This window comes from Pelobates fuscus, chromosome 2 (genome assembly GCF_036172605.1).
Source record: "Pelobates fuscus isolate aPelFus1 chromosome 2, aPelFus1.pri, whole genome shotgun sequence".
Lineage (NCBI taxonomy): Eukaryota > Metazoa > Chordata > Amphibia > Anura > Pelobatidae > Pelobates > Pelobates fuscus.
Window position 1 is genome coordinate 399,622,578 of NC_086318.1, and position 25,489 is coordinate 399,648,066.

Consider the following 25,489-nt stretch of genomic DNA (forward strand, 5'->3'; position numbering starts at 1 on the left):
GAGCATGATCTATATACAAAAATAGCTTCATTAAGCTAAAGTCAAAGCAGACAATTTGGAAATATTGCTGACATGGAAAATGTTTCCAATTCTCCTCATTTAAAGTTTTGTTAAAGACAATTGACGCATTATTGAACTATTATGTCTGAGTGTGTATATTATTATTATTATTTTATTGTTTATATAGTGCCAGCAAATTCCATAGCGCTGTACAATGGGATGTACATTTCTGTATATTTATTTGAAGAAACTGTGCCTCTGCATCTTCAAACACCCTTACTTATTCAAACTATTCAATATATATTGAGTTCAAAATGAATACAGAAAATAGGACTTTCTGAGATCTGTTACTCTGCCTGTCAGTTTGTCTCTCCATCTGAATATCTCACCCAATCATTTAAATAATATAATAAATTTGGCAGTCATCAGCAGGTGGCGCCCAGATCAAAGTTATTCATATAAGAATAAAAATGTCGATAATATTTTTTTCCATTAGAAGGAATTGTGCTTTACTGACTTTAAATATACGCCATTAATTAGCACAATCCGATACAGTAAACACGTGCACAGTTTTAAAATTCACAAGGTGCTTCCTCTTAAGTGGAGTTGTTATTCTGAGTTCATAGAAAATATTTATATATATTGTGTTTGCATGTTGTGTTTTTTTATTGCTTTTAACTGTCTATTGTGTTAAAGTTATACTTAAGACAACGTAAGGACATCTTTTATATTAAATATAGCTAATAAAGCCTGAGAATTTAGTATTAGCTTTTATCTAGCATGCAAGTTTTTTTCCATTTTCCATCAGTTGTAATTGTGATTTGTGATATTTCCCATATTGTCTTAGGCTGTGCGGATGACAGCCCTGTCTCCCGGTGATGATGTCACCCAGTGACACACAAGTCAGGCAGGAGGAGCTAAGGAGAACATTATGCCACTAAGAGGCCTTCTGTCAGCAAATATAATTTGAAATTTTATTAAAGACACGGAGGCTCCTTTTATGCTTTCTCTTTCTTTATTTTCCCTCAGCAGCAAAAGAAAATATGATAGAAAATCATCAGTAAAAATATAACATAGCATAGCAACACTGCAACCAAACAGGATCCAGTACAGTCTATAAAGGTCTATAAAGGTGTAATACTCCAAGACTCTTGCTCTTTTTTTGCTGCTCCCTCAGACTGGTTAAGCATTAAATTTATAATTGCCATTTGAGTATTTGTTTTCATGGCATTTATGTATTATATGTAAAGTATTTTTATTTATTCTTTGGTTATCTGTGTTGTTTATGTGCTCTGGGAGTGCTGCCTCTACCCCTTTTTTTGCCCTCTAAATGCATTCTTCCAATACCACTATTTCAAGATGGCGAGTATTCATTGCCTTCGGGACATCCTGTTACCGTCGGATTGGATGGTCAAGCTGGATTTACGAGATGCTTACCTGACAATCCCGGTCGCAGAGGTTCATCAGAAATTTCAGACAACTAGCGAGAATTATCAGACTACTGGCATCGTCCATACAAGCTATTTTTCCAGGTCCTCTTCATTATCGAGCTCTACAAAAGCTCAAAGCTTCATATCTACGTTCCGGTCACTCATATGAAACCTGTGTTTCACTAGACGTGGAGTCCAGAGAGGAGCTGACGTGGTGACTCGCCCACATGGAAGCATGGAACTGACAGGCGATTTTTGGTTGCACTCTGGATCTTGTCATAGAATCGGATGCCAGCTTACACAGATGGGGCGTGCGATGCAGGAAAATTTCTACTGGTGGCAGATGGTCCATCGAAAATGCTTTTCTGCACATCAATTGCCTGAAGCTACTAGCGGCATCCTTCGCCATACGCAGCATGTTTCCCACTGGCATTTCCCCACTGGTGGGGCAAGAGGAAAGGAGAAGCGCAGCCACCTCTTGTTCAGTAGCCAGGGAGAAAGTCTGAAGGGTTGGAAAGGCATGATCTATGTGTGCTTGGGAAAGAGAACGGCAAGGTGGGGAGAATTCTTGTTGGTAATGTAGCATGCAAAGCTATCAGCTGTAAGATTAGTTTGGGGGGACGCCACAGCAGGGCAAAGAAGAGAGTTAAAGGTGTAAAAGAGATACCTGGGATTGCGGGAGCATGAACTAATGAGAGAGGAAAAGTATGACTGTTTGGTGAGGGCCTGGCCTTCCAATCACAAGCTTTCGCTTAAACAGTAAGCTGCTAAATTGCTAATGCTTTTTTGTTTACTTTCATGTAAACGTGTCACTGATGTAAGGGCTTTGGACTGGCAAGCACGTGTTTTTGTTCCGAACGGTGTGTCCTTCAATTTTTCAATTTGTCCTTCAATTTTTCCCGTAGGATGAAATCCTCAACTAAAGAGGTATTTTACCTGGCTTTCCCGGAGAACCCCAACCTTTGTCCAGTTCTATGCCTTAAGGAATATGAACGACATACGATATTGTTACGTTCGTCTCAACTCGAACCTCTGCTCATCTCCTTTCGAGTGCCTCTTGGCACCTACGATTGCTATCCTTGGCAGAAGTTCGGAAGTGCCGAACCGAATTGGAAGACATTCTACGAGCTGCAGATTGGTCGAATGAATCGACATTTCGTCATTTTTATTTTCGCCCAGTGCAACATTTTTCTTCTATAGTAGTTGCTCAGCTTTGAAATAGCATAATAGGAGCCTCCATATTGTTAATAAAATTACCAAATTTTACTATTAACATGACATAAAGTCATGATTTTATTAATGACACGGAGGCGAGTGTTATTCCCACCCACCCTTCCCACAGTGGATTCACTTATATTCCCTTCTATTTGGTCATACCAGCTGTAGTTTCTGGTAAGTACAATAATATTGCCGCGTACGCAGGTAGGTGGTGAGTACCTGGGTTTTATGCTCTGGTGTATCTACTGCCAGTATTTTATTGTCATGACTATGGCTAGATAGATCGTTGTTGAATCTAAGTCACAACCTTTCAATATTACCATATTTTTCTTCTCTTTTAGCTTGAATACATCTTCGGTTTTCGTTGGTTTATCATTCCGAAGTAACTTCCGGATAAAGGAGTTTTCGTGTGAAGGGTTCCTGTTCTGTTGGTTTTATTTGGTTCCAGTGTTAGTGGTCTTCGGGTGACTACGCAAGAAAGAGGAAGAGTCTTGGAATACCACACCTTTATAGACTGTACTAGATCCTGATTGGTTGCAGTGTTGCTATGCTATGTTATATTTTTATTGATGATTTTCTCTCGTATTTTCTTTTGCTGCTGAGGGAAAATAAAGAAAGAGAAAACATAATACTCGCCTCTGTGTCATTAATAAAATCATGACTTTACGTCATGTTAATAGTAAAATCTGCTAATTAATAAGGAGACTTTGTTACCTCGCTGTTTAACACAAATATTCAATGTTAATGTTTCAACGGCCTACATTAGATAGGCCGTTCATAACAAAATGGGGTCTTTGCATAGTTTAAAGTGCAAGGAAGTCTCCTGTCTTTTTCTCCTTGCTGCACATATATATATATTTATGATGCTGGTGATATTTATTTACATGTCTTTTATTTTCTCTTTCAACATATTTATTTAAATCACTTAGCTGCGATCTGTTCATAAAACTGCAAAATAGGCTAAATGTGCCATTGCATGAACTGCTTGGTGCAACCATTCTCTTTTACAGTTCAGCCTTCACCCACTGTTGACCTAATTTATCTTGAACCACATAAATGGTGTAATCTGGTGCATTTGCGAGAGTAAAAATTTACTGCTGGACTCAATGATGTAAGAAGATGCCTAATGTTTTCAAATGTTTTTTATTGAAAGATCATAATTTTTAACAACAATAATAATCATCATCATCATTAAACAATGAAATATATAGAAACACAGAATAAAAAAAAGAATACAAATAAGTCAAACAAACAGAAACAGGTGGAAAAAACATCCATCCATTGTAAAATTGACAACATGTGCATTATGAAAAACACTTTTCAAATCAGAAAAGTACTATACATGCGTTGGCGATAAATAGTATACATAAAATACAAAACAGGTTTGCAACAAAAGATGTAAAATGATAGACTAATATAATAAAAATATATTTAAAAGTCAAAATATTTACAGTCCAAATATCACAATCCCAGCTGTTTCTGGATTCTTGGGGAATGTTGGTTCTTGGTTAAGGTGCTTGCAAATATATGTAGGGAGACACAAAGTGACAAATAATAGTGCAGACTGTTTTGGCAGAAAAATAGGATTCACAGCAGTAGTATAGGAGGAAGCACTCACATGTTATGGAGCTTAAACTAGCTCTAAGTAAGATTGCTTGCAGCGGTATTGTTTTGGACCAGACCAAGTGTGTGCCTGAGTATCTGCCCCTGTCCAGATTTTGAAAACGAGGAGTGTGCACGCTGAAGAAATCACACTGACAACAAGATAAGATAAATGAAAACTTCAAAGTGTATTGAGGGGGAGGGGGCAGCCGCTTATATGGGCAAAGGAATGCATCACGTGCAAACATGATTAGTAAGCATCTACGTAATTCGCTCTGTAAGCTTTTAATGGATTTAGTCGTTAATTTGCATGTGCTTCCTCCAGGATGTTGATGTCATCATCTTGGGTTTAGTCATCTTTTACACAAGGTTTTGGTCGATGGGAGGGGGTGCTCTAGCGGCCATTTTGAGTAAGGAATGAGCACAGGTACTTATAACAAATAGACATTTTACCTACATGTATTTCTATCCATCACAGTATAATCCCCACTAATAGATATATCTTACAAAGAGAATATCTTGATGTACAGACAGGTATATGAAGGAAAAAGAAAATATCCAATAGTGCTCACTGTAAACATAAAATGTGATGCAGTACAAAAATGTATTATACCCACATTTGGTAGAGCGTTAAGTCGCTCAAATATATGCGCATGGGTGGTATTATTCCCACCACCGATATGTTGGTAAAAAGTTGGCCAGATCTGAAGTTAGGTGTGCCAGGAACAAATAAAATATAAAATTGCGGGGCGGGGCCTGACCTGCAAGCAGAGCAGTCGCATGGTGGATGAGCTCCCACCACACAGGCTGTTTACAGGGAAATACCAGCAGATCTCATGCCTGGATTAAATCCGGGGTGTGCTACCCATACTGGGGGCACCCTGGTGAATCATTCGATACCGGACTCGAGTGTTTCCCGCAAGCGAGAACTCCAGGTGGCAGGCTGCGGACCACGATGGACGGGCAGGGGGGAGACGGCCGCTCCCCTCACCTCAACACCTGGGGAATGGAACCGCCGATTACCCGCTCCCCCCCCTCAGGACCGGCGGGGGTGATCCCGGTCCAGGCAGCAGGGCTTAAGCGCGAGCTGACAGCAGAGCATACAGGGCAGCCCCATGCTGCACGAGCAATGGCGGACGCCACGTGCATTCAAAACTGCCACACGGACAAGCACAGCACCATGGACAAACTCAAAGCCATACTCGACGCCTTCTGGGCACGAATGGTGTGCAAGGAGCGACACACTAAAGTTCCAGTGCGTAAACCCATTAAAAGACCCGCACATACCCACCGCAACCGCATAAGCCCCCGCTTGATGGGACCTAAAAGTTGGCGCCGAAGACGGAGATCCCACCTGCTTAAACACAAACAGGCAAGATCAAGTCACACTGCGAACCTGGCCCGACTTGGCCCACAAGCTCATCCCAAATCCTGCATGAAGCGGAAACCCAAACAGCAACCAGCAACAAGCAAGCTACAATCACAGCTCTGATCCTGCTCGACGCCATGGAGAGCTCCAGAGCACCAAACGGAGAATACAGTTACCCGCAATGTCCACACCAGTTCCCGCGGTGACGAGCAGATGAGACAGCAATTGGAACCCACGACGCTGCTCATGGCAAAGCCTCAGCAGGACCTTCAAACGCTCCCAACACCCTTCAATGCGCTGGGTATCAGCTGACCGAGCACTCCCAGACTGGGACACACAGAGGTATAAGTCCAAGGCATCTAATACAATAGACGCTGTCTATACCACATTGGCACCTCTTGAGCAGAGTTTTTCCATCGACAGAGGACTTTAAAGTAACATTCACAGCTTACCCATTTTAATTTTTTTGCACTCATAATATTCATCCCACACTTGCATTATGCATTACGATACGCATAGGCCATGCTCCCAGATAGCCTGTCACCTATTAACATGACAATGATATACCTGCCTGCCTGGAAACCTGCATGTTTAAATCTTACGTCTGTTTTTTCTTCTCCTCTCATATATGCATAATCTGTGATGCCCACAGACTAGTTTAAGCACTGTTCTAGCCTAACTAACGTGTAACACTACTCTCACAAACTGAAAGTATAAGCTAACAATAATATAAAAATTGTGCCTTGTAATCAAATGTCCCGCATGTTTTGCGAGGAAAAAGCTTGAGGACTGCTCTCGGGGCACCTCATGCCTGCTTGTAACGTTTTCTGTGCACTGCAAAAATATTTTTTTTTTAAAAAAATATATATATAAATATATAAAATTGCATACAAAGTGTAAGAAATGGTCTATCACAACAAAGTGAATAGAAACCAAATATACTTTAATGCTTAAAAGAAATAAAACATAAATGTTACAATATTACACATAAATAGTATACATTGCGTATACTAACAGAACAAGAGTAAAAGGAGAGGTACATAAGCTACAATCCAGCAAAAATGTCTACATAAAGAGTATTTTTGTTTGACATTATCCTCCCATAAGTTAATGATTCTGTTGTGTTTGATGGCATTCTGAGAAATACACTTATTCTCTAACGCCAATGTTAATACCTCTTTAATAGCAGGAACTACGTCAGACTACCAATAACGTGGTACTACCGTAGTGGGAGCTATTAGGACCTGGCCTACCATTATCTTATCAACTTTTGTAAAGTTTTACACAGCGCGGGCTAGGGCCGCAACACATGGCGGCAGGCACCTGGTCGCAGGGGTCTACAGGGCGGTCGGGCCCCCTGGAGTGACAGGCCCGAAAGCAGCTGCGACCCCCTGCGACCGCGGTAGTTCCGCCAGTGATGCCACCATATATTTGAATATGTGCCTGTCTGCCAACATCCACACCAGCAGAGATTTGTAGAATTGGGGAATATTTTCTGGAGCCTGGATGGAGTCAGATACCACCGATATAACACTTTACAGTGGTTCTCAAAATGAGCCGAACATTGGGTGATAACTTTCAAATTTAAAGAGTCCTAATCCACCAGCCTTCTTAAGATATTGGCTAAATGTGGGGCAGAAGCTTTTTGAAGCTGTTACCATTGCCATATGTTTTTAAAAAAATCTGGCTTTAAATAGAACAAATTGTTTCATATTTTTTCTTTTTTACAATGAAATTCCAAGGATTTATTTATTTATTTTTACTAGAAATGTTGAATACTCCAAAAAGTTGAAAAATATATTATAACTCATGTAACAAGAAATGTAATGGGTTTGAATTAAACTAATTTTCTTTCATAATCCTTTTACTCCTCCGTTGTGGACCTTGACTGCCAACAGAGATCGATAAGAGAAAATCTGTGCGCTCTACTGCCAATATTACTTAATAAATATGGGCATACTGCCTGTCCTCCCTGTACCCGCAACTTCATAAAATCCATAAATCAATCTTTGTATATGTTATCGCTGGCGTTTTTGTTAAACATGACACTTCATGCTCACGCTTTGATTGGCATTAACAATCTACATCAATACAATCTGCACGGCTTGGCTAAAATTATACTAAATAAACCAGACTGATAAAGAGGTTTATTGTTATCCACATAGGAAAAACAAAGCTTAAGAAATGTGTGTTTGTAGATTAAGCTACTCTTACAAACACACATGAGTTATTCACAAAAGAATTGTAAATGTTAGGCCAAAACAGCCAAGTTGTAAAGTTTAGCATAGTTGGGGGATTTTTTTTTTCCAGTTTAGCTATTTAAGCCTCAAATTCCCTTGTTAGTTCTCTAAAGTTCTTAGCTCGGTGAATAACCTACAAAGTGAAAAGTAGGTCACAAAAAGTGAAAAATGATTTTAAGGTTTAAATAGATCTTGGTATTTTGTAAGGAATACAATTGTATCTATATACTGTGCTAGCTATATTAATGTATATAGATTATATTTTAATTTACTTTAAGATCAAACCACTTTATTCACGACCAAAAGTAAAGCAATGTAAAAAAAAAAAAAAAAAATCCAATTAAATTATAATTTTCATTTGTCTGTGCAATGTATTATTTACAAAGTTGCAAACTCGGAACTACTATGAATTCTGCTTCTTCTGAGTATTTTGGGAAAGTGTAACATTAGCACAATGTATTGATTACATGTTTACCTGAAATAAATCTTATCACCCGCACATTATGTGAATTAAACATCAACTGCTGGAATCCGAGTCGTGATTAGACTGACAAGCTGAATGAGCTGTAAAAAAAAAGAGGTACAAAAAGTAAGGTTCATTTAACCTCTAAGACAACTGCAAGCTCTATTATATATTGCACCCAGTGCTCAAACAGTTAAGAAATAAACTTTTTTTTTTTTTTTACCAAAAAATAATAATTCTTAGATTGATAAACAACAGTGAAAGTACCAAAATCTGCTCCCACATGTAATGCGTTTTCAAGAACCAATTAAGGGTTTATATACCAACCTTGTCGGCTCCGGCACATGTACTAGGGTCACAATGGTTATTATTGCGACTGGGCCCCTTGAGCTCCCCCAAGTATGCAGCCAGCAGCACTCCAGAACCACCAAGGATCAGAAATGAACTGGATCATGGAGAATTATACCCCCTCCTTGCAGAAAGGTAAGCATGTGAAGAGGGACAGAGGGGTTTAAAAAAACAACAAATTTGTTATGGTGTAAATATTTCACAAACACTCAGCCAACGGCACACACTCTCACATAACTCCACACACAATCACACTCACACAACTCCACATACAATCATACGGAGCGAATCCCCACAATCACATTCAACCAACCCCACACAAAATCACACTCAGAGAACTCCATACAAAATCACACCTAGACAACAACCTACATAATCACACTCAGCCAACCCAACACACAACCACACTCAGAGAACTGCACACAAAATCACACTGAGCAAATCCCCACAATCACACTCAGCCAAGCCCACACACAATTGCGCTCAGACACCTGCATACAAAATCACACCGAGACAACCACCTACATAATCACACTCAGCCAACCCAACACACAATCACACTCAGTCAATCCCCACACCCTATCATACTCACCCATTGCCAGCCCCAATCACACTCAGCAAACTACACCCTCAATCACACTTAGATGAGTCCACAAACATTCATATCACAATCGGCCCCCATGAAACCCTTGTAGGTTGTGAATGTGATACAATATCAATCTCCAATTGAATCTCTTTTGAATCTCTGCCATTGTACTGGTTTTAATTTGGCCCCATACACTTATGTTCAGGGAAAGTGCAATTCCTGTGGACCTTTAAAACCTGTAGACATGGGTCTATAAGCAATAGTAGGTATTATCTAGCACACCGCATGCTCTACAATGTCTTATTTGCACAGTTCTCCCAAATGGAGTGAGATATACATAAGTTTAAATGACCTGTCAATCATAAAACAGAAGAAAAATTCAAAATTAAATTGTACACTTATACGTATTTCTGTAACTAAGCACAGCCTTCTATGTGTATTCTGTAATATATTCAAACCTAATAGGGTCATTAGATAACATACTGATCCAATCACTTCTCCCAACACCTAACATTACAGGGATGCTATAGTGCCAGGAAAACAACGCCGTTTTCCTGGCACTATAGGGTTAATAGGTCCACTCCCCCTCCCTTAGGTCCTTCCTCCCATGGGGCTGAAGGGGTTAAAACACTTTCAGCCACTTACCTAAATCCAGTGCCGATGTCCAGCGTCAGATAATCGACCAAAAGTCAGTTTAGATTCCTGAAGCCCTCTAGTTGCAGAGGCCATAGAGGGCAGACTTAGAGCTGCAATGTAAACATTGCAGTTCTCTGGAACTGCAATTTTTACATTGCAGCACTAAGTGCAAAAGGGTCACAGCACCTAGCCCACTTCAATAAACTAAAATGGTCTGGGTGCCTACATAGTCCCTTTAAAGGGACACTATAGGCATAAAAAAAAAACTTTAGCTTACTGAAGCAGTATGGGTGTACATATCATGCCTCTGCTGTCTCACATTCTCTGCCATTTAGGAGTTAATCACTTTTGGTTCTGTTTATGTTTATACCCTAGCCACCCCTCCCTTGACTATGACTCACATAGCCTGCATGAAAAATTTGTTTCAAATTCATTCAGATGTTAACTTATTTAAGAAGTTTCTATCCCCTGTTCAGTAAATTAAACTTCAATCACACAAAGAAGGCTCCTGCAGACTCTAGATGGCTATTAAACTCGCAGGAGATAATAAATTCTAATTTAAACAGATTGTGCAATAATGGAAGTTTAAACATTAGATGTCTCTTCACAGGAAGTGTTTAGGACGCTGTGTAAGTCACATGCAGGAAGGAGTGACTAGGGCTACATAAACACAGTGATTTAAATCCTAAATGAGATTTGAGAAGTGAAACTGCAGAGGCATGATCAATACACCAAAACTGCTTCACTAATCTAAAGTTGTTTTGGTGCCTATAGAGTCCCTTTAAACAAGAAATAGAAAAATAAAATAAAAAACGGTTGATTCTTTAAGATTTCGTATGGTCTATGTATTTGCCGGCACACTTGTTTTTGCATATTTAGGCCTGTGTTCTCCGATTTTTGTGTACCATGTATTTTTATTAAATATATTTTTTATACTATTTGCTACGTTCTATGGAGGGGTACACCGACTGGATTATTCGTGCAGCTAATGGCTGGATGGCAGGATCACTCATAGAGCTCCATGCGCTGTGTATGTATTGAATGACTTGTCCTCAGTCAGTGGATGCCTGCCACCTCCTTTTCACCAAGATGAACTTTAGCATGGAATTCCCTGAAGACTTTTATTGCTTTCTCTTGTTGATGTTCTTTTCTTTGTGAAGTCCCTGAGTTGATTGTATGTGTTAATTAGTTGCTAACAGCACTATAATGCCAGCTTGATGGATAGCCGTGTCATTAGCACTCACCCCTGTGATTCACATCTCCAGCAGGGCAAGGGTTACCCCATGTAGAGTCCACGATTTGTAGATTTAGTTCTAAAAGGAATAGATTTATCCTTCCAGACATTTGACTACAATTATCCATCCTAAACTATACATTTTACCAGTGCAGTGCCTGCGCTTTAACCCTTGCAGTGCCAGAGGCTACATTTTAACCATTTGCAATAAACTCACCAAACATTGTGGTTGGAAAGCTTCACCTCTGCAGGCTGCTGCAGGGAAATTCTAATAGATCTTAAATACAAAAGCAGTTGTGGCTAACCCCTTTGACATCCCCTGGTGTTTCTGAATTGAAAATATCATGCTTCTCCTCAAAAAAGGGTTAATAATTCTATGGCTGGAAACAGACCAATCCCAGCTTGATCGCAGATAAGAGTCCAGGATCTGCAGATATCTCTGTTAGGACAGGGTTAATGTGAGCACTGAAAACAGAAACAAAAAAGTAACACATTACATTATTACAGATAAGAATCTAGGATTTGCAGATCTATCTGGAAGTGAAAGGGTTACACAATGTAAGTCCCAGCATCCATGCAATTGATTCCTTGATATTTCCCATGATCATAAACATAGGTGTTTAAAATTTTCAGAAATCCCTGTACATGTGTAGAACATATGTATACATAAAAATAAAACATGCAATAATAATTTATTTTTCAACATAACATGCCTGGTTAAAATGATAACATTCTGACTGTAGCGTGTAATCTGACATGTTTTTATCTTTCACACATATATATATATCATAAGACATGCTTGAAAATTAGAGAAATCAAAATGTATCCTTTCTGGTAAGATATTTTATGAAGAAAATGAAATTAAAAAAAAAAGTCAACTATCTATCTATCTATCTCTCGCTATCTATCTATACCCATTGTACAGCGCTACGGAATTTGCTGGTGCTATATAAATAATAAAATAATAATTATCTATCTATATATCTATGCATCTATCTCTATCTATTTATACCCATTGTACAGCACTACAGAAGTTGCTGGTGCTATATAAATAAAATAATAATCTATCTATCTCTCTATCTATCTATCTATCTATCGCTATCTATCTATCTATCGCTATCTATCTATACCTATTGTACAGCGCTACGGAATTTGCTGGTGCTATATAAATAATAAAATAATAATTATCTATCTATGTATCTATTCATCTATCTCTATCTATCTATACCCATTGTACAGCACTACAGAAGTTGCTGGTGCTATATAAATAAAATAATAATCTATCTATCTATCTATCTATCTATCTATCTATCTATCGTATAATGAAATTTACTTTGCATCCTGCTCTCCCTCAGTTTGAATATAAGAACTATAATTAGTATTAACTGTAATAGGTTATCATTGGTTGGGTTGATGAATGTTAAAGGATTTATCCATTCAGGGGAGGATTTAAATAAATTACCCATTAAATTCGATCAGATAGGACAAGCATCACCACTCCAGCTAATCTAGTGTACACAAACCTGCCTGACCATGGTGTTTACACAACATTCAACAAATAAAGACCCATTGCAGGCTTAATTATCCTCATCAAGTGTGCATAGCATGCAGTATCCTTCATATAACACAGGGGGATATTAATAAAGAAAAAAACAATACAATGCATGTCCCACAAACTTATCAAGAGGAAATGAGTAATGAACATTTCCAGTCTAAGTGACTTAAATGATGAAATTAAAAAGAAAAGAAAAAGAAAAGGAATATATTGAAAACACAGAAAAAAGAGGACAGAAAAGGTAAAATAATTAAACTGCTGATGAGATACAAAGCCTGTGGTTCCCTCTGCTGATATAGCCTATGCATGTAAACTCCTTAGCCATTTTGCTGTAAAAAGAAGGCAGTCTATTTAATGTCCCTTAAAATCAATCAAAAGCAATTCTGTATTTTTTCAAAGCAAATATAATTATCAGTCTTTTACTATTCTTTTATAATCTCCTTGAGATAAAACAATTATTCTTCTCATTCATTTTTACTATATAATGTGTGATTTGTGTGTGTAATATGTACACACTTTCACTAATACGTCTATTTAAAAGAAAACTTTGGGCACCATAACAACTTCATCTGAATTACGTTGTTATGATGCCAGTAGGTTGCAAGCTTACCTGTAGGGGTAAACCCATTAATGAAGGATTTAAGCCCAAAGTCTTGAATCCTGCACCATTTAGCTCTGCTCCTCTCCATCTACTTTTCCCTGATTCTTGAAACAGGAAGCCAGGGATATCCTCGAACAGGGGCTCCTTAGATGTTCTAAGGCGATCAGTTGCTCCTCGTTCACAAAACGGGTTGAGAAAAACGTTATTATTTTGGTTTTGTGAGTAGGGAGCTAATGATTGGCTTAGAATGTCAGCAAACGCTTTAGGCCAATTGGCGGTGTCCCTGTCCTAAGATTCCTGTTTCAAGAATTGGGAAAAAAGTGGATGAAGAGGGGTAGAGTTAAACAGTGCTGGATTCAAGATTTGGGGTTAAACTGTTGTTAAGGATTTAACTCTTAAAGGTAAACTGGCGACAGGGACCTCCTTGCACTATAACAGCTTAATTCCTTTAATAATTGTTTAGGTTCCATAGGAAGCCTACATTTGATCTTCCACATGGTACTATACAGTTTCACAATTGTGTGTCTTATTATTTCTTTCAGCCCCAGGGATGACATGTGTAGTGGTCATGTATTAACCTCTTCCCATGAGAATGATAAAATATGGTGATTTCTGTAAGACTGCACCCATCTCCAGTCTGTGCTCGCCCCTTCCACAGTCTTCTTTGATTTGCCCTGCTTATGGACACTTCCTCAAGCAGAGCCAACCTGCTCTGTGACGTCAGCTTGCTTCCTTGATTGTCAGCATGCTGGTGTCTAAACTGTGTGACGTCACCTTATTAATATGCCCCCTACTCAGCGCTAGCAGCGTCTACCATTGTGTTACCATAGCAACCACAGAATATGTGCTGTGGTTGCTATGGTCAGATAGCAGAAGGACCGCTATTGGAGGGCTCTTCATCCCTACGCTCTATGCCAAAGAATTGAGTTACAGATGGGAGAAAGTAAATAAAGAAAATAAATCTATACATTTGCAAGCAAATCTACTAGCACAAATAGTAAATGAAATTTAGGTGTCGCGACAGGTACCCTTTAATAAAGATGCACATTCTAAGGTCAGGAGCAGGAGCATAGATCACACAGCTATGCACGCACATGGTGTCTGCACAGACTGGGTATAAATGTGTGGCATATAATAGGGAGAAAATAAATAATGATAAATTGCAATTATTACATCTCCAGTAGAATGTACTATAATACAACTACCTCAAATGCTGTGTTCCCATGAGCAGGCTAGGCCACCCAGCTATACTTGCAGTCTATAAACACACACACCAGTAAAAGTGTACTTATATATATTAACCCTTTCAGTCCCAGAGATGCTTCAGTCCCATGGGGATAGTAAGCAGTGGCCATTTCTGAAAAATTTAAAGGGTTAATGAAAATACATATATTTAAATAAGAATATATGAGGAGGAGGAATGTATTATTTGCAGGTGGCAGTAAATGAATGGCCAACAAAAAAAATATCAAATTGGTGCTTAGGAACAATGTAGACTTGCTATTTATTGATTGTAAGGCAATGCCTGCTTTTTGTAAAATCAAGGGTTAGAATTATACATGCAGGGGAGATAAGCAGGGGTGATTTATTGTCCTTTCAGGACTTTAGGCAGCCACACTCAGCCCCTCCTCCCCCCTCCCTCCTTTCACAGACTGAGTGCTCCCTCACAGAGATGAGGCAGGGAGCCCACTCCAGCAGGAGGACACTGGTAGCTGCACAGCTTGCACCCACCAGCGTGCTGGGGAATGACAATAAGGCTAGCAGCCTATCTGATAACCTGAGCACTGCAGCTGCAGGAAACTACACGCCCCACACGCCTTTGCTGCGCAGAGAGCCTCTTTGGTCCACTGGAAGGAGTGATGCTGCCCATCAAGTGACGTCACGGGCCAGGAGCAGGGCTCTGGGCTGGCTGCAGGGGGGCTGAGCTCATGGAGCACTTTGCAAGTTTAAAAGCGCCGACTCAAGTGTCACACGGGTCTTCCTTATATGGGTGAGGTCCAGCGGGCACAGAGAGAGGGGACCTGTGCTGCCCTCATCCCTTCATCTGAGCAGACGGACTGCCCAAACCTGGGAACCTGGTGGAGGAGAGCTCAGCCTGGGGATCATGAGGAGGAAGAAACTTGCTCTGGCAGCTGGCTTTTGCCTGGCTTTCTTGCTTGGCACTTTGCTCAATCTGCTGTGTGTGCCAGGCTTTGACCACCAGCAGCAGCAGCTCCAGAATGGGGTCACCCCCGTGCCCCTCATTGCAGCATCAAGACAAGGCAAGGGGAGCTCCCAGGACTTGCTCAAACAGCTCCAAGAGCGCTATAAGGAGGTGATCCGTTATAGAGAGCATCAGGCTCCAGTGTCAGCCACAGTTAGGCTTCTTCTCAGACCCTTGGAGAGGAGACTCATGGACCTGGCTCAGAGGTCTTCTTCTGAGAACGTTCACAAACCTGAGAATTCCAAGAGTTCCATCCCTGACCTGTCCCCTGTGTCACCTCTCAGCTCGAAAATAGACGTGTCTCTGCGGCCACCCTTGCTGAGCTGCCAAGATATTACTAATGGAAGCAATGTCCGCTATCTAGGCTCTGGTTACACTAAAGCTGTGTACAAGTTGGTCCTGAATGATACAGTATCAGTGGCATTGAAATCAGTGGATTTTGGGGGGCACGACATCCAGAATTGTGTCCAACTATACAGGAATTTAGAAGATTGCTACAGATTAGCATCCTTCAAGATTGTCAAAGAAATGATCTTATTGCAAAGGCTTCAGCACCCTAATATACTCCAGGTAAAAAACAATAATAATAATGTTTTAATTAGGATGCGATCACTTGTTGCTGGGGACCTAATAAACATGCAGGAATTAAATGCAATGGCAAAGGCTTTTACAGTTTGAATATATATTTAATTTATTGCAAATCAGCTTTGAAATGGAGCAGGATAATTTGTTATTGGGTTATCTATGAAAACGAAATCTAGCATTGTGATTAAATAAGTCTAAAACTAAGTAAAGAGGTACAGGAATAATTAAATGTTTAATCTGCATGTTTGTCAGCTGGTGATTAGTTTCTGTATGCTGGGCGATGTGTCTCCATGACATTGTTACTAGATATCCAAAGCATTTTGTTTACAGAGGTGTTAATGCAGAGCAGTGGTTTATTTTTAACAGTAAGGGGGCGATGGGTGCTAGGTCTTGTCTTTCCCTTTGGCACTTGAAGGGTTAAACTTTATAGAGTGTAAGAAACAATAAGCAATACATGATTTGTATTTGTAGATTTGTACTTGTACTCACATAGTTAAAATAGTCCTACTAATGGGAATTGTATTATGCATATATAAACATGTTATAATGTCTAGAGTTCCTTTGAATTAAACCAGGTTCAGTTTTATTTACTATCTTTGAGCCTTGTGTGGTTCATGTCTGACAGTGACAAATAACATTTTATGCTTTTTTTACAGCAAAATAACATTTGATCACATGTACCAGGCGCATATTGTAAAACATAGATATGAAACACATTTAGCCTATTGGTTATGATTTCTGTACTTGTACATACATGGATATGGTGTATGGATTCCATACTGGAGCAATAACTGATGGGATGGTTTATCAAAGGAAAATTATTAGGGATTATTCACTAAATAGAGACATTTGTTGACCTGAGAGCTAACTTGTAAAACTGCTAAAGTAGCAGTGTTTGATAAAATCTCCAAAGCAGCAGAGGTAGATATTTTCCCCAGAAATGATTGTTGGGCCTTTTGTAGTGTCAGTGCAAGGTGCTGTTTAATAAATAGACCCCATTGTTATTATTATTATTTTATTATTTATATAGCGCCATCAGATTCCGTAGCACTGTACAATGGATGGACTAACAGACATGTAATTGTAACCAGACATATGGACGTACAGGAATAGTGAGGTGGAGGGCCCTGCTTAATGAGCTTACATTCTAGAGGATTGTTATATTATGGATTTTATTATCATAACATAATACCCCAATATGGAGGACATTTGTTGAATTCGGGCCTACGTTGTGCTAGTTTGTATTTTGGGGACAAGTTATGACTGTCAGGGTTTTTTCGAAAGTGTGCATCGTCAGGAATTGAGAGTGAATTTTAAAAATTGGGGGAGAAATATAGCCAAACTGAATATATATGTGACTTGGAGAATTTTTCCAATAAATTTAGAAATATTTTTTTTTTTTGCTGCTATTTTTGCCTATTATTTGAAATGTACTTAATTCGTAACAATTCACACTTTTAGTCAATAACCCTGTCTGTTTTTGAATGGATTAGACTAGAAGATATTTGTAAAAGACAATTGCAGGGGTTTGAAATCATGAACAAAATGAAAAAGTAAGCAGAAATTCTGGACTGGTTTCATTTAACCTCCTCAGAAGTGTAAATGAAGACTAGGCTTTGTAAACAGGAACAACGGTATCTGTGTGCTTAGCAAAAATCCCTTGTAGAATCTTTAACACTGTTGATAATTATGAAAATATTTTGTGGACCCATTTCCTTGACCAGAAACAACTATGTCATTGTTAATACTCAGTTGCTAACTTGATTTGACATTGTGTTTTAATCATATCACACTATTTTTACGTCATCATACAATATATTATTCTACGGTTAGACAAGCGGATGACGAATTTTGCGGAATTCTCTCCATAAATACCAGTCATTGGTAAATTCTGATGTTTAATAAAACAGACTTATAGCTATTTTGTGTTGGATTTTATTTGTATTCCCTCTGCTCTATTCTGGTACTTAAAATAATATTATCAAAAATAATATTTTTGTTTATGAGAATTTTTATATATAATTTTTAATATATGAACAGAATCAAGGTGGGACTTTTGTGCTATAATGTAAAGGCTGGTTTAGCATGGTACAACCATAAATTCCTAGCGATAGCTCAGTTGGTTAATCCACCAGCTATAGAACTTGTTCAAGCTTGAAGGATGTAAATTCTTATCACTCTTATGATGTTGATAAAATCAGTACTGTTAAGTTCGGTAAAAATAACATCAATAAGACCATTTATGTTTAACCCGAAATGTTTGTAAAGTTGCTCCGAAGTGCTTTTGAGACCCTTTGTGGGGAAAACCATGATATTAAATTATTATAGTATACATTTCTTTTTGTGCATCTGTGCTTGACAACCCCTTGTTACAGACTTAGTGTTGAGCTGCACTCACACTTAAATACATTCAATACTGGATCCACTGAAGGCCATGTACCAAACAAATAATCTAGGTGCATGTATTATTCCTTAAAATGGCTTATGTTTATTTTCATAAACAATTTTCATTTCTTTATAGAACCTTCAGATTTCGTTCTAAAAACGTATTAATTTTAAACTTATTAGGAATAGCAAACTCTAAAGTGGAATATATATAAGTATCTTTCTTGCAATTGAGGTAAAAGATGGAAATATATACACAGGCCAAAAAAGAGATGTAAGAGGGTATATATATTCTGTTTAATAAATCACCTAATATTAATAATATGTGTGTGTTTTGCTCATACGTTATATATCTTTCCTTATAGCAGCCTTTAAAATCACATTAATAACATAGGCAGTAATTTATATCAGAGTGCACATTATGATATATATCACTTGACAGGGTAGGGTGTGACCTTAAATGTTATTAGGTTCAATGAACGTCTGGACATCATTCTTTCTAACTCTGTGAGTATTATAAATTAGTCATGTCTGAATTCTACAAACAGTAGAGGACTCAAAAATATTTTATTTTGGCAAAGCAAAGCATATTAACTAAAATAGTTTTTTTTTCCTTTTTTTTCTCCCATGCTTGAATTAAATTCATTCAATTTATCAGTGTAAAAAAACCAACTCCCCCCCCCCAAAAAAAAATAAGATAGCAGAACATATAGCTACCAACCTGCAGTGCCAAACAGACTTTTTAATATGTCCTTATTGAAAGGCAATCATCACGGTAACAGAAAACAGACAGATACACACACTTTTGTGATAACCATCTTGAACTAGGGTTGGAAAACATGACTTGCAAAGGAAAAAAAAGCTAATTTTTTTCTCAGCGTGAGCAGTATTGTCTTGCACAACCAATAGAATCAGACAAGATACATTAGAAAGGCATTATTGTTGCTAGATTCAAGGCTTAGCAATTAGAGCATCAATTAGCATTTGCAAATTACACATTGTCTCCATAACATAGGTGGTGGCAAATCTGCCTCAAGAACTGGCGTCAGACATGTGCAGTAGTATTGTTTACAAATAAGACAAACTACATTGGGATATTTGCTGTCATAGAACTTTCTTAGCTAACTTAACCTTTTCATTTTAAGAGCTGCATTCTGACAAATGTCACCAAAACAGTTAAGACATGCTTCACCTTTCATTGTGTTTAGAATCCTGTTCTAATGCAAATTATTTTCTAGAAATCAAACATATAGTTTTCTTATAAGTGACGTTTCTTTATTACTTTTGGGGGCAGAAGTATATGCGTATGTGCTTTTAAATATTAATTTGAATAGATTTTAACCCTTTGCTGCTTTCAGTTCATGAGATATGGATACATTTACAGTTTTTATGTAAGTGGTATTTTTATTTTGACTTGTGAAAAATCTTAAAATATCTTTTGTTTAAATTAATGTTAATGGCTAAAAAGTCACAGGTGCATAGCAATCACTAGAAAGAAAGCCAATTTGTCACCAGAATCATCAATATTTGTTACCTGCCTTGTGTCACTGTAAAGGAACTTCTGTGAATCTCTTAAAGGTGTATTGAATCCTGACTAATCATTACTGACGTCTTTATTCACACATTCGAGCGATGTGGTACGTTGATGATGATCTTTCAAAGTCATAAGTTGGAATAATACATCTGTCACACAGCTAAGTTGGAGAACTTTTTTCCCACCTTGCCCACTTTGGCCCACATTCGGAAGCTCAGTAGTCAAATCACTGTTCAATGAATATATCCCTTAGCAAAACGTGGGATCTAGCAAATGCAGATCTCATAACCTTGCTTGCATTATTGCATACATTGACCTGTTATAATAAAAAAAAAAATATTTAAAAAGGTTTATTGTGGAAGCATATCAAAAGTAGAATGTATAATAATAAAAATGTTTTTAAAAAAATGTAATGCTTAATACATGATTTATTATAGAGAATCTGTATAGTCAAGATGAATATTGTAAAGTTTTATGTAATGGTATTTTATTTATTTATTTATTTATTATTATTTTTTTTAATTTTTTTTTTAATTTTTCTTTATGGTAGACATTTGAATAACTCCAGTCCATTTTGTTTGGTTTGTTCTTTGTACATTTAAGACAGTACTTTTCTGCATTGCTTGAGTTTCATGCATTCCTTTCTAAAAAGCTATTGTGATAGGCAGGTGCACATCTATTAAAATGGAAATCTGTGTGGTTTACAGGGTTGTTCATTAAAGCAGATTAAATAATGAGGGGCATTTGGGAAGAGGAGGATTTGGGTCACTGAGTTATTGTAACACAAGGCTTAGCAGTCTGCTAATTGCCTCCCAGTTGCTATGTATCAACGAAACCAATAGTCTTCTCTGTCAGGCTGTCCTTTTGTTTTTCAATTTGAAAGTTAATTTATTTCTTTAAAAATATAAATAATTAAAAAAAAAAAAAATACTAACTTAGTTCTAGCATAAACATGATAACCGGCCGTGCTAAGAATACATAATAAGTAATGAATCATTCGTACATCATTCGTTTTATGAAGTATACACTGTTCCCTTTGATTTGTGATTTGTCAATATAAAAACATTTTATGAGGCTGATTGTATGTTCCTCTTTTGAAATGTTCAGTTACAAAAAATGCAGTTCTACAGGGCTAAATCAGTGCTGTGTTAAAAGGCTCCCACCATTAATACAGTTAGGCCAGGAATAGTCAAAAAGCAAATCCCCCAGCCCCCATGATGCTTTGCTGTTGCGAAAGATGACTGAGTTGTAGTTAAAAAGCAGTGTGGGATCTATCTTTCAGCAATAGGTAATTAGGTAATTTGACAAACTGTATAAGCAGAATTTCTATATTAAAATAATTTGATTTTAATATATATATATATACTTGGATTTCTTTCTTTTTTTAATTTTTTTTTTTTAGCATTTTACTCTCCTTATTATATATGTGTGGGTTTTTATTTAGCACAGAAGAGTACATAAAGAAATGCTTTATGTTATTAGAAATTATGAAGCATATTTTCTAGGTGCTAAAAATATTCCATAGAATAAAAAAATATATTTTCAGCATTCGATGGCTTGGTAAATCTCCCTCTACTATTGTAGAATTTAAACCCCTGTTACAATTTGCAATGTATCTCAGTGGGTCGGTATACTAAGCAGTAAAATGTCAAGCTGACAAGTAACTTGCAAAATTCAGTCCAAAATCATTGAAAAAATAGTTTTATTATATTATGTAATTTATGCTAAATTGTGAATACTGGTTGTCAGTTAATAAATGTTAATGAATAGGTCCCTCTGCCCATACTTCACACATACAAAAACCTACAGAGTCCTTCCTACCTGATGGATTACTTGGCTATTCACTATAAAGTATTCCTGTCGTATTCACTAGCATTGAGAATTATTTTGTCAACAAAAATGTTAAGATTACAGTAGAGATACAAGTAATCACTAACAATTCCAATTGCCATAATCTGACACTAATTCAGTACTTAAGAGAAAAGAGTCTAATATATAATAACGCAAACCAAATGGTTTGTTCAGATCCCAGACCTTTTTAATAAAACCAAGGTGAATGTGCATTTCCTAAATTAATCTACTCATGCTATCATGGCAATCTCCTATATCTGTTATTAGACTTGCGATTTAAGTTCTTTGCATGCGAGAGAACATGCATGCGTGTATGAATAGGCCTTCAATACACACTTTTTTTTTTAACTAGTCTGTTATTTATTGCATAGTGGCAGCATGTTTGAAGAGGATTCTCACACAAATATAGCTCATTCATGGGTAACAGATTTACAGTATAGATCAACTGGAGTTCATACAAACAATGTAATAAGTCCCGTAAATCTGACACGAATGTTCTACATCAAGTACTGCAATGTGAAAAATACCAGCAGGCTACTGTAATATTATCGCCTGCAATGTTGCTAGCCCTCATATTAGATGGCAGAACTACTCACATTGCTCACAATACTGGGTGCAATTGTCCAATATTTCTTCATTTTAGTTTACAGTGTACAAACAACAACAACAAAAAAGAAGGAAAACAGAGCAAGAAGAAACTCAAACTGATTGGAAGCTTTGTCTGTTTAAGATATATGAAGCACTACTGATAAAGCAGTAGATTCTTAAAGGAACACTATAGTCACCTAAATTACTTTAGCTAAATAAAGCAGTTTTAGTGTATAGATCATTCCCCTGCAATTTCACTGCTCAATTCACTGTCATTTAGGAGTTAAATCACTTTGTTTCTGTTTATGCAGCCCTAGCCACACCTCCCCGGGCTATGATTGACAGAGCCTGCATGAAAAAGAAAAACTGGTTTCACTTTCAAACAGATGTAATTTACCTTAAATAATTGTATCTCAATCTCTAAATTGAACTTTAATCACATACAGGAGGCTCTTGCAGGGTCTAGCAAGCTATTAACATAGCAGAGGATAAGAAAATCTTAATTACACAGAACTTGCAATAAAGAAAGCCTTAATAGGGCTCTCTTTACAGGAAGTGTTTATGGAAGGCTGTGCAAGTCACATGCAGGGAGGTGTGACTAGGGTTCATAAACAAAGGGATTTAACTCCTAAATGGCAGAGGATTGAGCAGTGAGGCTGCAGGGGCATGTTCTATACACCAAAACTGCTTCATTAAGCAAAAGTTGTTCAGGTGACTATAGTGTCCCTTTAATAATTACACTAGACCAACTAAAGAACTCACATTGATAACCCAAGTATACATCCGTTCTGGCTAACCCTAACCTTTTCACTATAAATTCAACCGATTTCCAATCAGACTGTCTCCAGAAAGGGGATATCAGAACAGTCACTAAAAAAAAAAACACAGGCAAGACCGTTGCTAAACCTTTCTCCCACTGTCTGTAGTGTTCTGTACATGTACAGGTTGGGTTGGCTGGTTATGTGCACAGGGTTGGCACATTCTCTTGTTGGTCACTCCTTCAGTGTGTGCCAGTAGCCAAGCATTTTTTTGATCATTCTGTTTTATAAGTCAGTGTTGGGAAATATGTTTCTAATTGCTATGAAGGCATATAAATGCCGATGTATAGTAGAGTGTGAATCATTTGTTCACATACACAAACATATTTTAATGTAGATACACTCTATAACTCTCAAGTCTATATGTTGCTATATGGTGCCAAATCCCTGGCCACAGTAATAAAATAAATCAAAGGAGAACAGTAAGTCCAGTAAGTGCTCTCCTCCTTCAATTTTTTAACTGCATTAGGGACACCGTGGAATTATCTAGTTTGAATACTATGCCGTAACCCCAACATGTCTTGTCCACTTGCATGTTGGCAGCTGAGTGACGAATTTGAATACCTACCTAAACACACACCAGCCGTTGTCCAATTTTTAGTTTCTAATAGATGAGATGAATCTACCCTGAGCTACGTCATCTTTGAACGCTCACCGATGTGCAAGAGTATGACACCAGGATTTGTGGAAGAACCTAGAGGACCTCGATAGATATTCTTCAATCTGTGCATTGAGATGCTATTGGTATTTGTTGAAAATAACATAAAAGTATGCATTTTCCCATCATTGGCAAAATGGCAAACTGCAGCAGGTAGAAACTGATCGCAGCTCCGATTTGTACCATATTTTGCTCAAAAATTATTTTGCACGATATCTGGGTGGTAAATGCTTCCTGTATCAATCAAGGCCATGTTGATCCTTCCAGCCTTCATTGATACAGGAAGGAATAAAGACATTCGGACGATTGATGAGAGTGACATTTATCCATGGTTCTGCGAGCAACAGCCTTGATTTTAATATTCTTGGATAAGCATTTCAAGTGATCACAATCTGCTAGAAAAATGTTTCAAATGATTTATCTCAGAAAATTCCCATAGACTTCAATAGTGTCTTCTGTACATAAATCATTTGAAACTTTTTTTAAACAGATTGTTATAATTTGAAAGGTCTGTCCAAAAATATTATATTGAGGCCTTCATTGATGGGCTTTGGGTGGTGGAGAATTCTGTATATTATTCACTAACCACTTGTCAACATTTTGACAGAAAGTGAAGGTACTGCACCTATATCATCTTGCATCATAACCACTGCAATAAACTATGGTGAATATGGAGTGTCCGAGCTATCCTTTTTAACAAATGTCTCTTTCTGTCAGTATTTGGCTGCTAGGTGTAGACAAAATTACAGATAAGGCTCTGCCCTTTTTGATGCCTAGGGCTTACTCAGCTCACTAGTTTGCCCACTTATTTGTTTGCACAAAAATCATTAACATGGACCAACTGCTAAAGAAAAATATTTCTTCTAATAAATATTTTACTGTAGACTTGAATCAATAAAGAAAAAGCTATTGGTAGTCAGGGTGAAATGTTTTAAACATTTTTGTTAAAATATTTGTAATAAAATATTTTAAAATGGCAGCAATTACACCCATTATACACTCTGGGGGCATTTTGGAAATGTGTGGATTTACCCTGCCTCCTTCTGATTTTGGCAGCATTTTTGTACATGAGTCAGGCTAAATCATTTTCAGTGTATTGCTGTCTTGAGCCAGTAGCCAAAAAGAGAAAATGATGGTAATTATAACCGAGACACAAGTGATTTATAATGTAATGCATTTAAAATATAATTAAAAACAAAACCTAAAAAATATGAACTAGTTAAGCATTTGGAACAAAAAAAATAATCTATTTTTTTTTAATTCTCTATTAATGTGCATCTTTTTCATACGTATCAGTAATATAACATTTTTAAATCTATTTCTATACAGACATCGTTATATTGTCTCTCTGACTTACACGGGATAGAATGGCAGACTCTTTCAAACCGACTGTTTGCGTTTTGCAGTAATTGCCCATCAAATGTTATGACATGCTTATAAAAGTGAAAGTTACCACATTCTGGTCTGCTCTGATTTTGTTAGTAAAACATGCCTACATCCGTTACATATTAGCTGCTCACCAGCGTTGTAGCTTCCTTCTTACCAGATCAGCCATACTCAAGGTCTTGGAGTAAAGTCTCCCGAG

General features: G+C 37.5%; 1 protein-coding gene and 1 long non-coding RNA gene across 2 annotated transcripts in view; one reads left to right on the forward strand and one right to left on the reverse strand.

Annotated features, from left to right (window-relative positions):
- Window positions 1-8,226: 8,226 nt before the first annotated feature.
- Window positions 8,227-20,218, reverse strand: LOC134587491 (uncharacterized). Its single transcript, XR_010086634.1, has 3 exons — window positions 20,175-20,218; window positions 11,344-11,591; window positions 8,227-8,423 (listed from the first exon to the last, which is right to left on the reverse strand). It is a non-coding gene; the product is annotated as an uncharacterized LOC134587491 (long non-coding RNA).
- PKDCC (protein kinase domain containing, cytoplasmic) overlaps window positions 14,968-25,489 on the forward strand; it is a 45,873-nt gene continuing 35,351 nt past the window's right edge. The window contains exon 1 of the mRNA XM_063443890.1: window positions 14,968-16,055. Within this exon, the coding sequence (XP_063299960.1) occupies window positions 15,387-16,055 (669 nt within the window). The 5' untranslated portion in view covers window positions 14,968-15,386. The remainder of the gene's footprint in view (window positions 16,056-25,489) is intronic.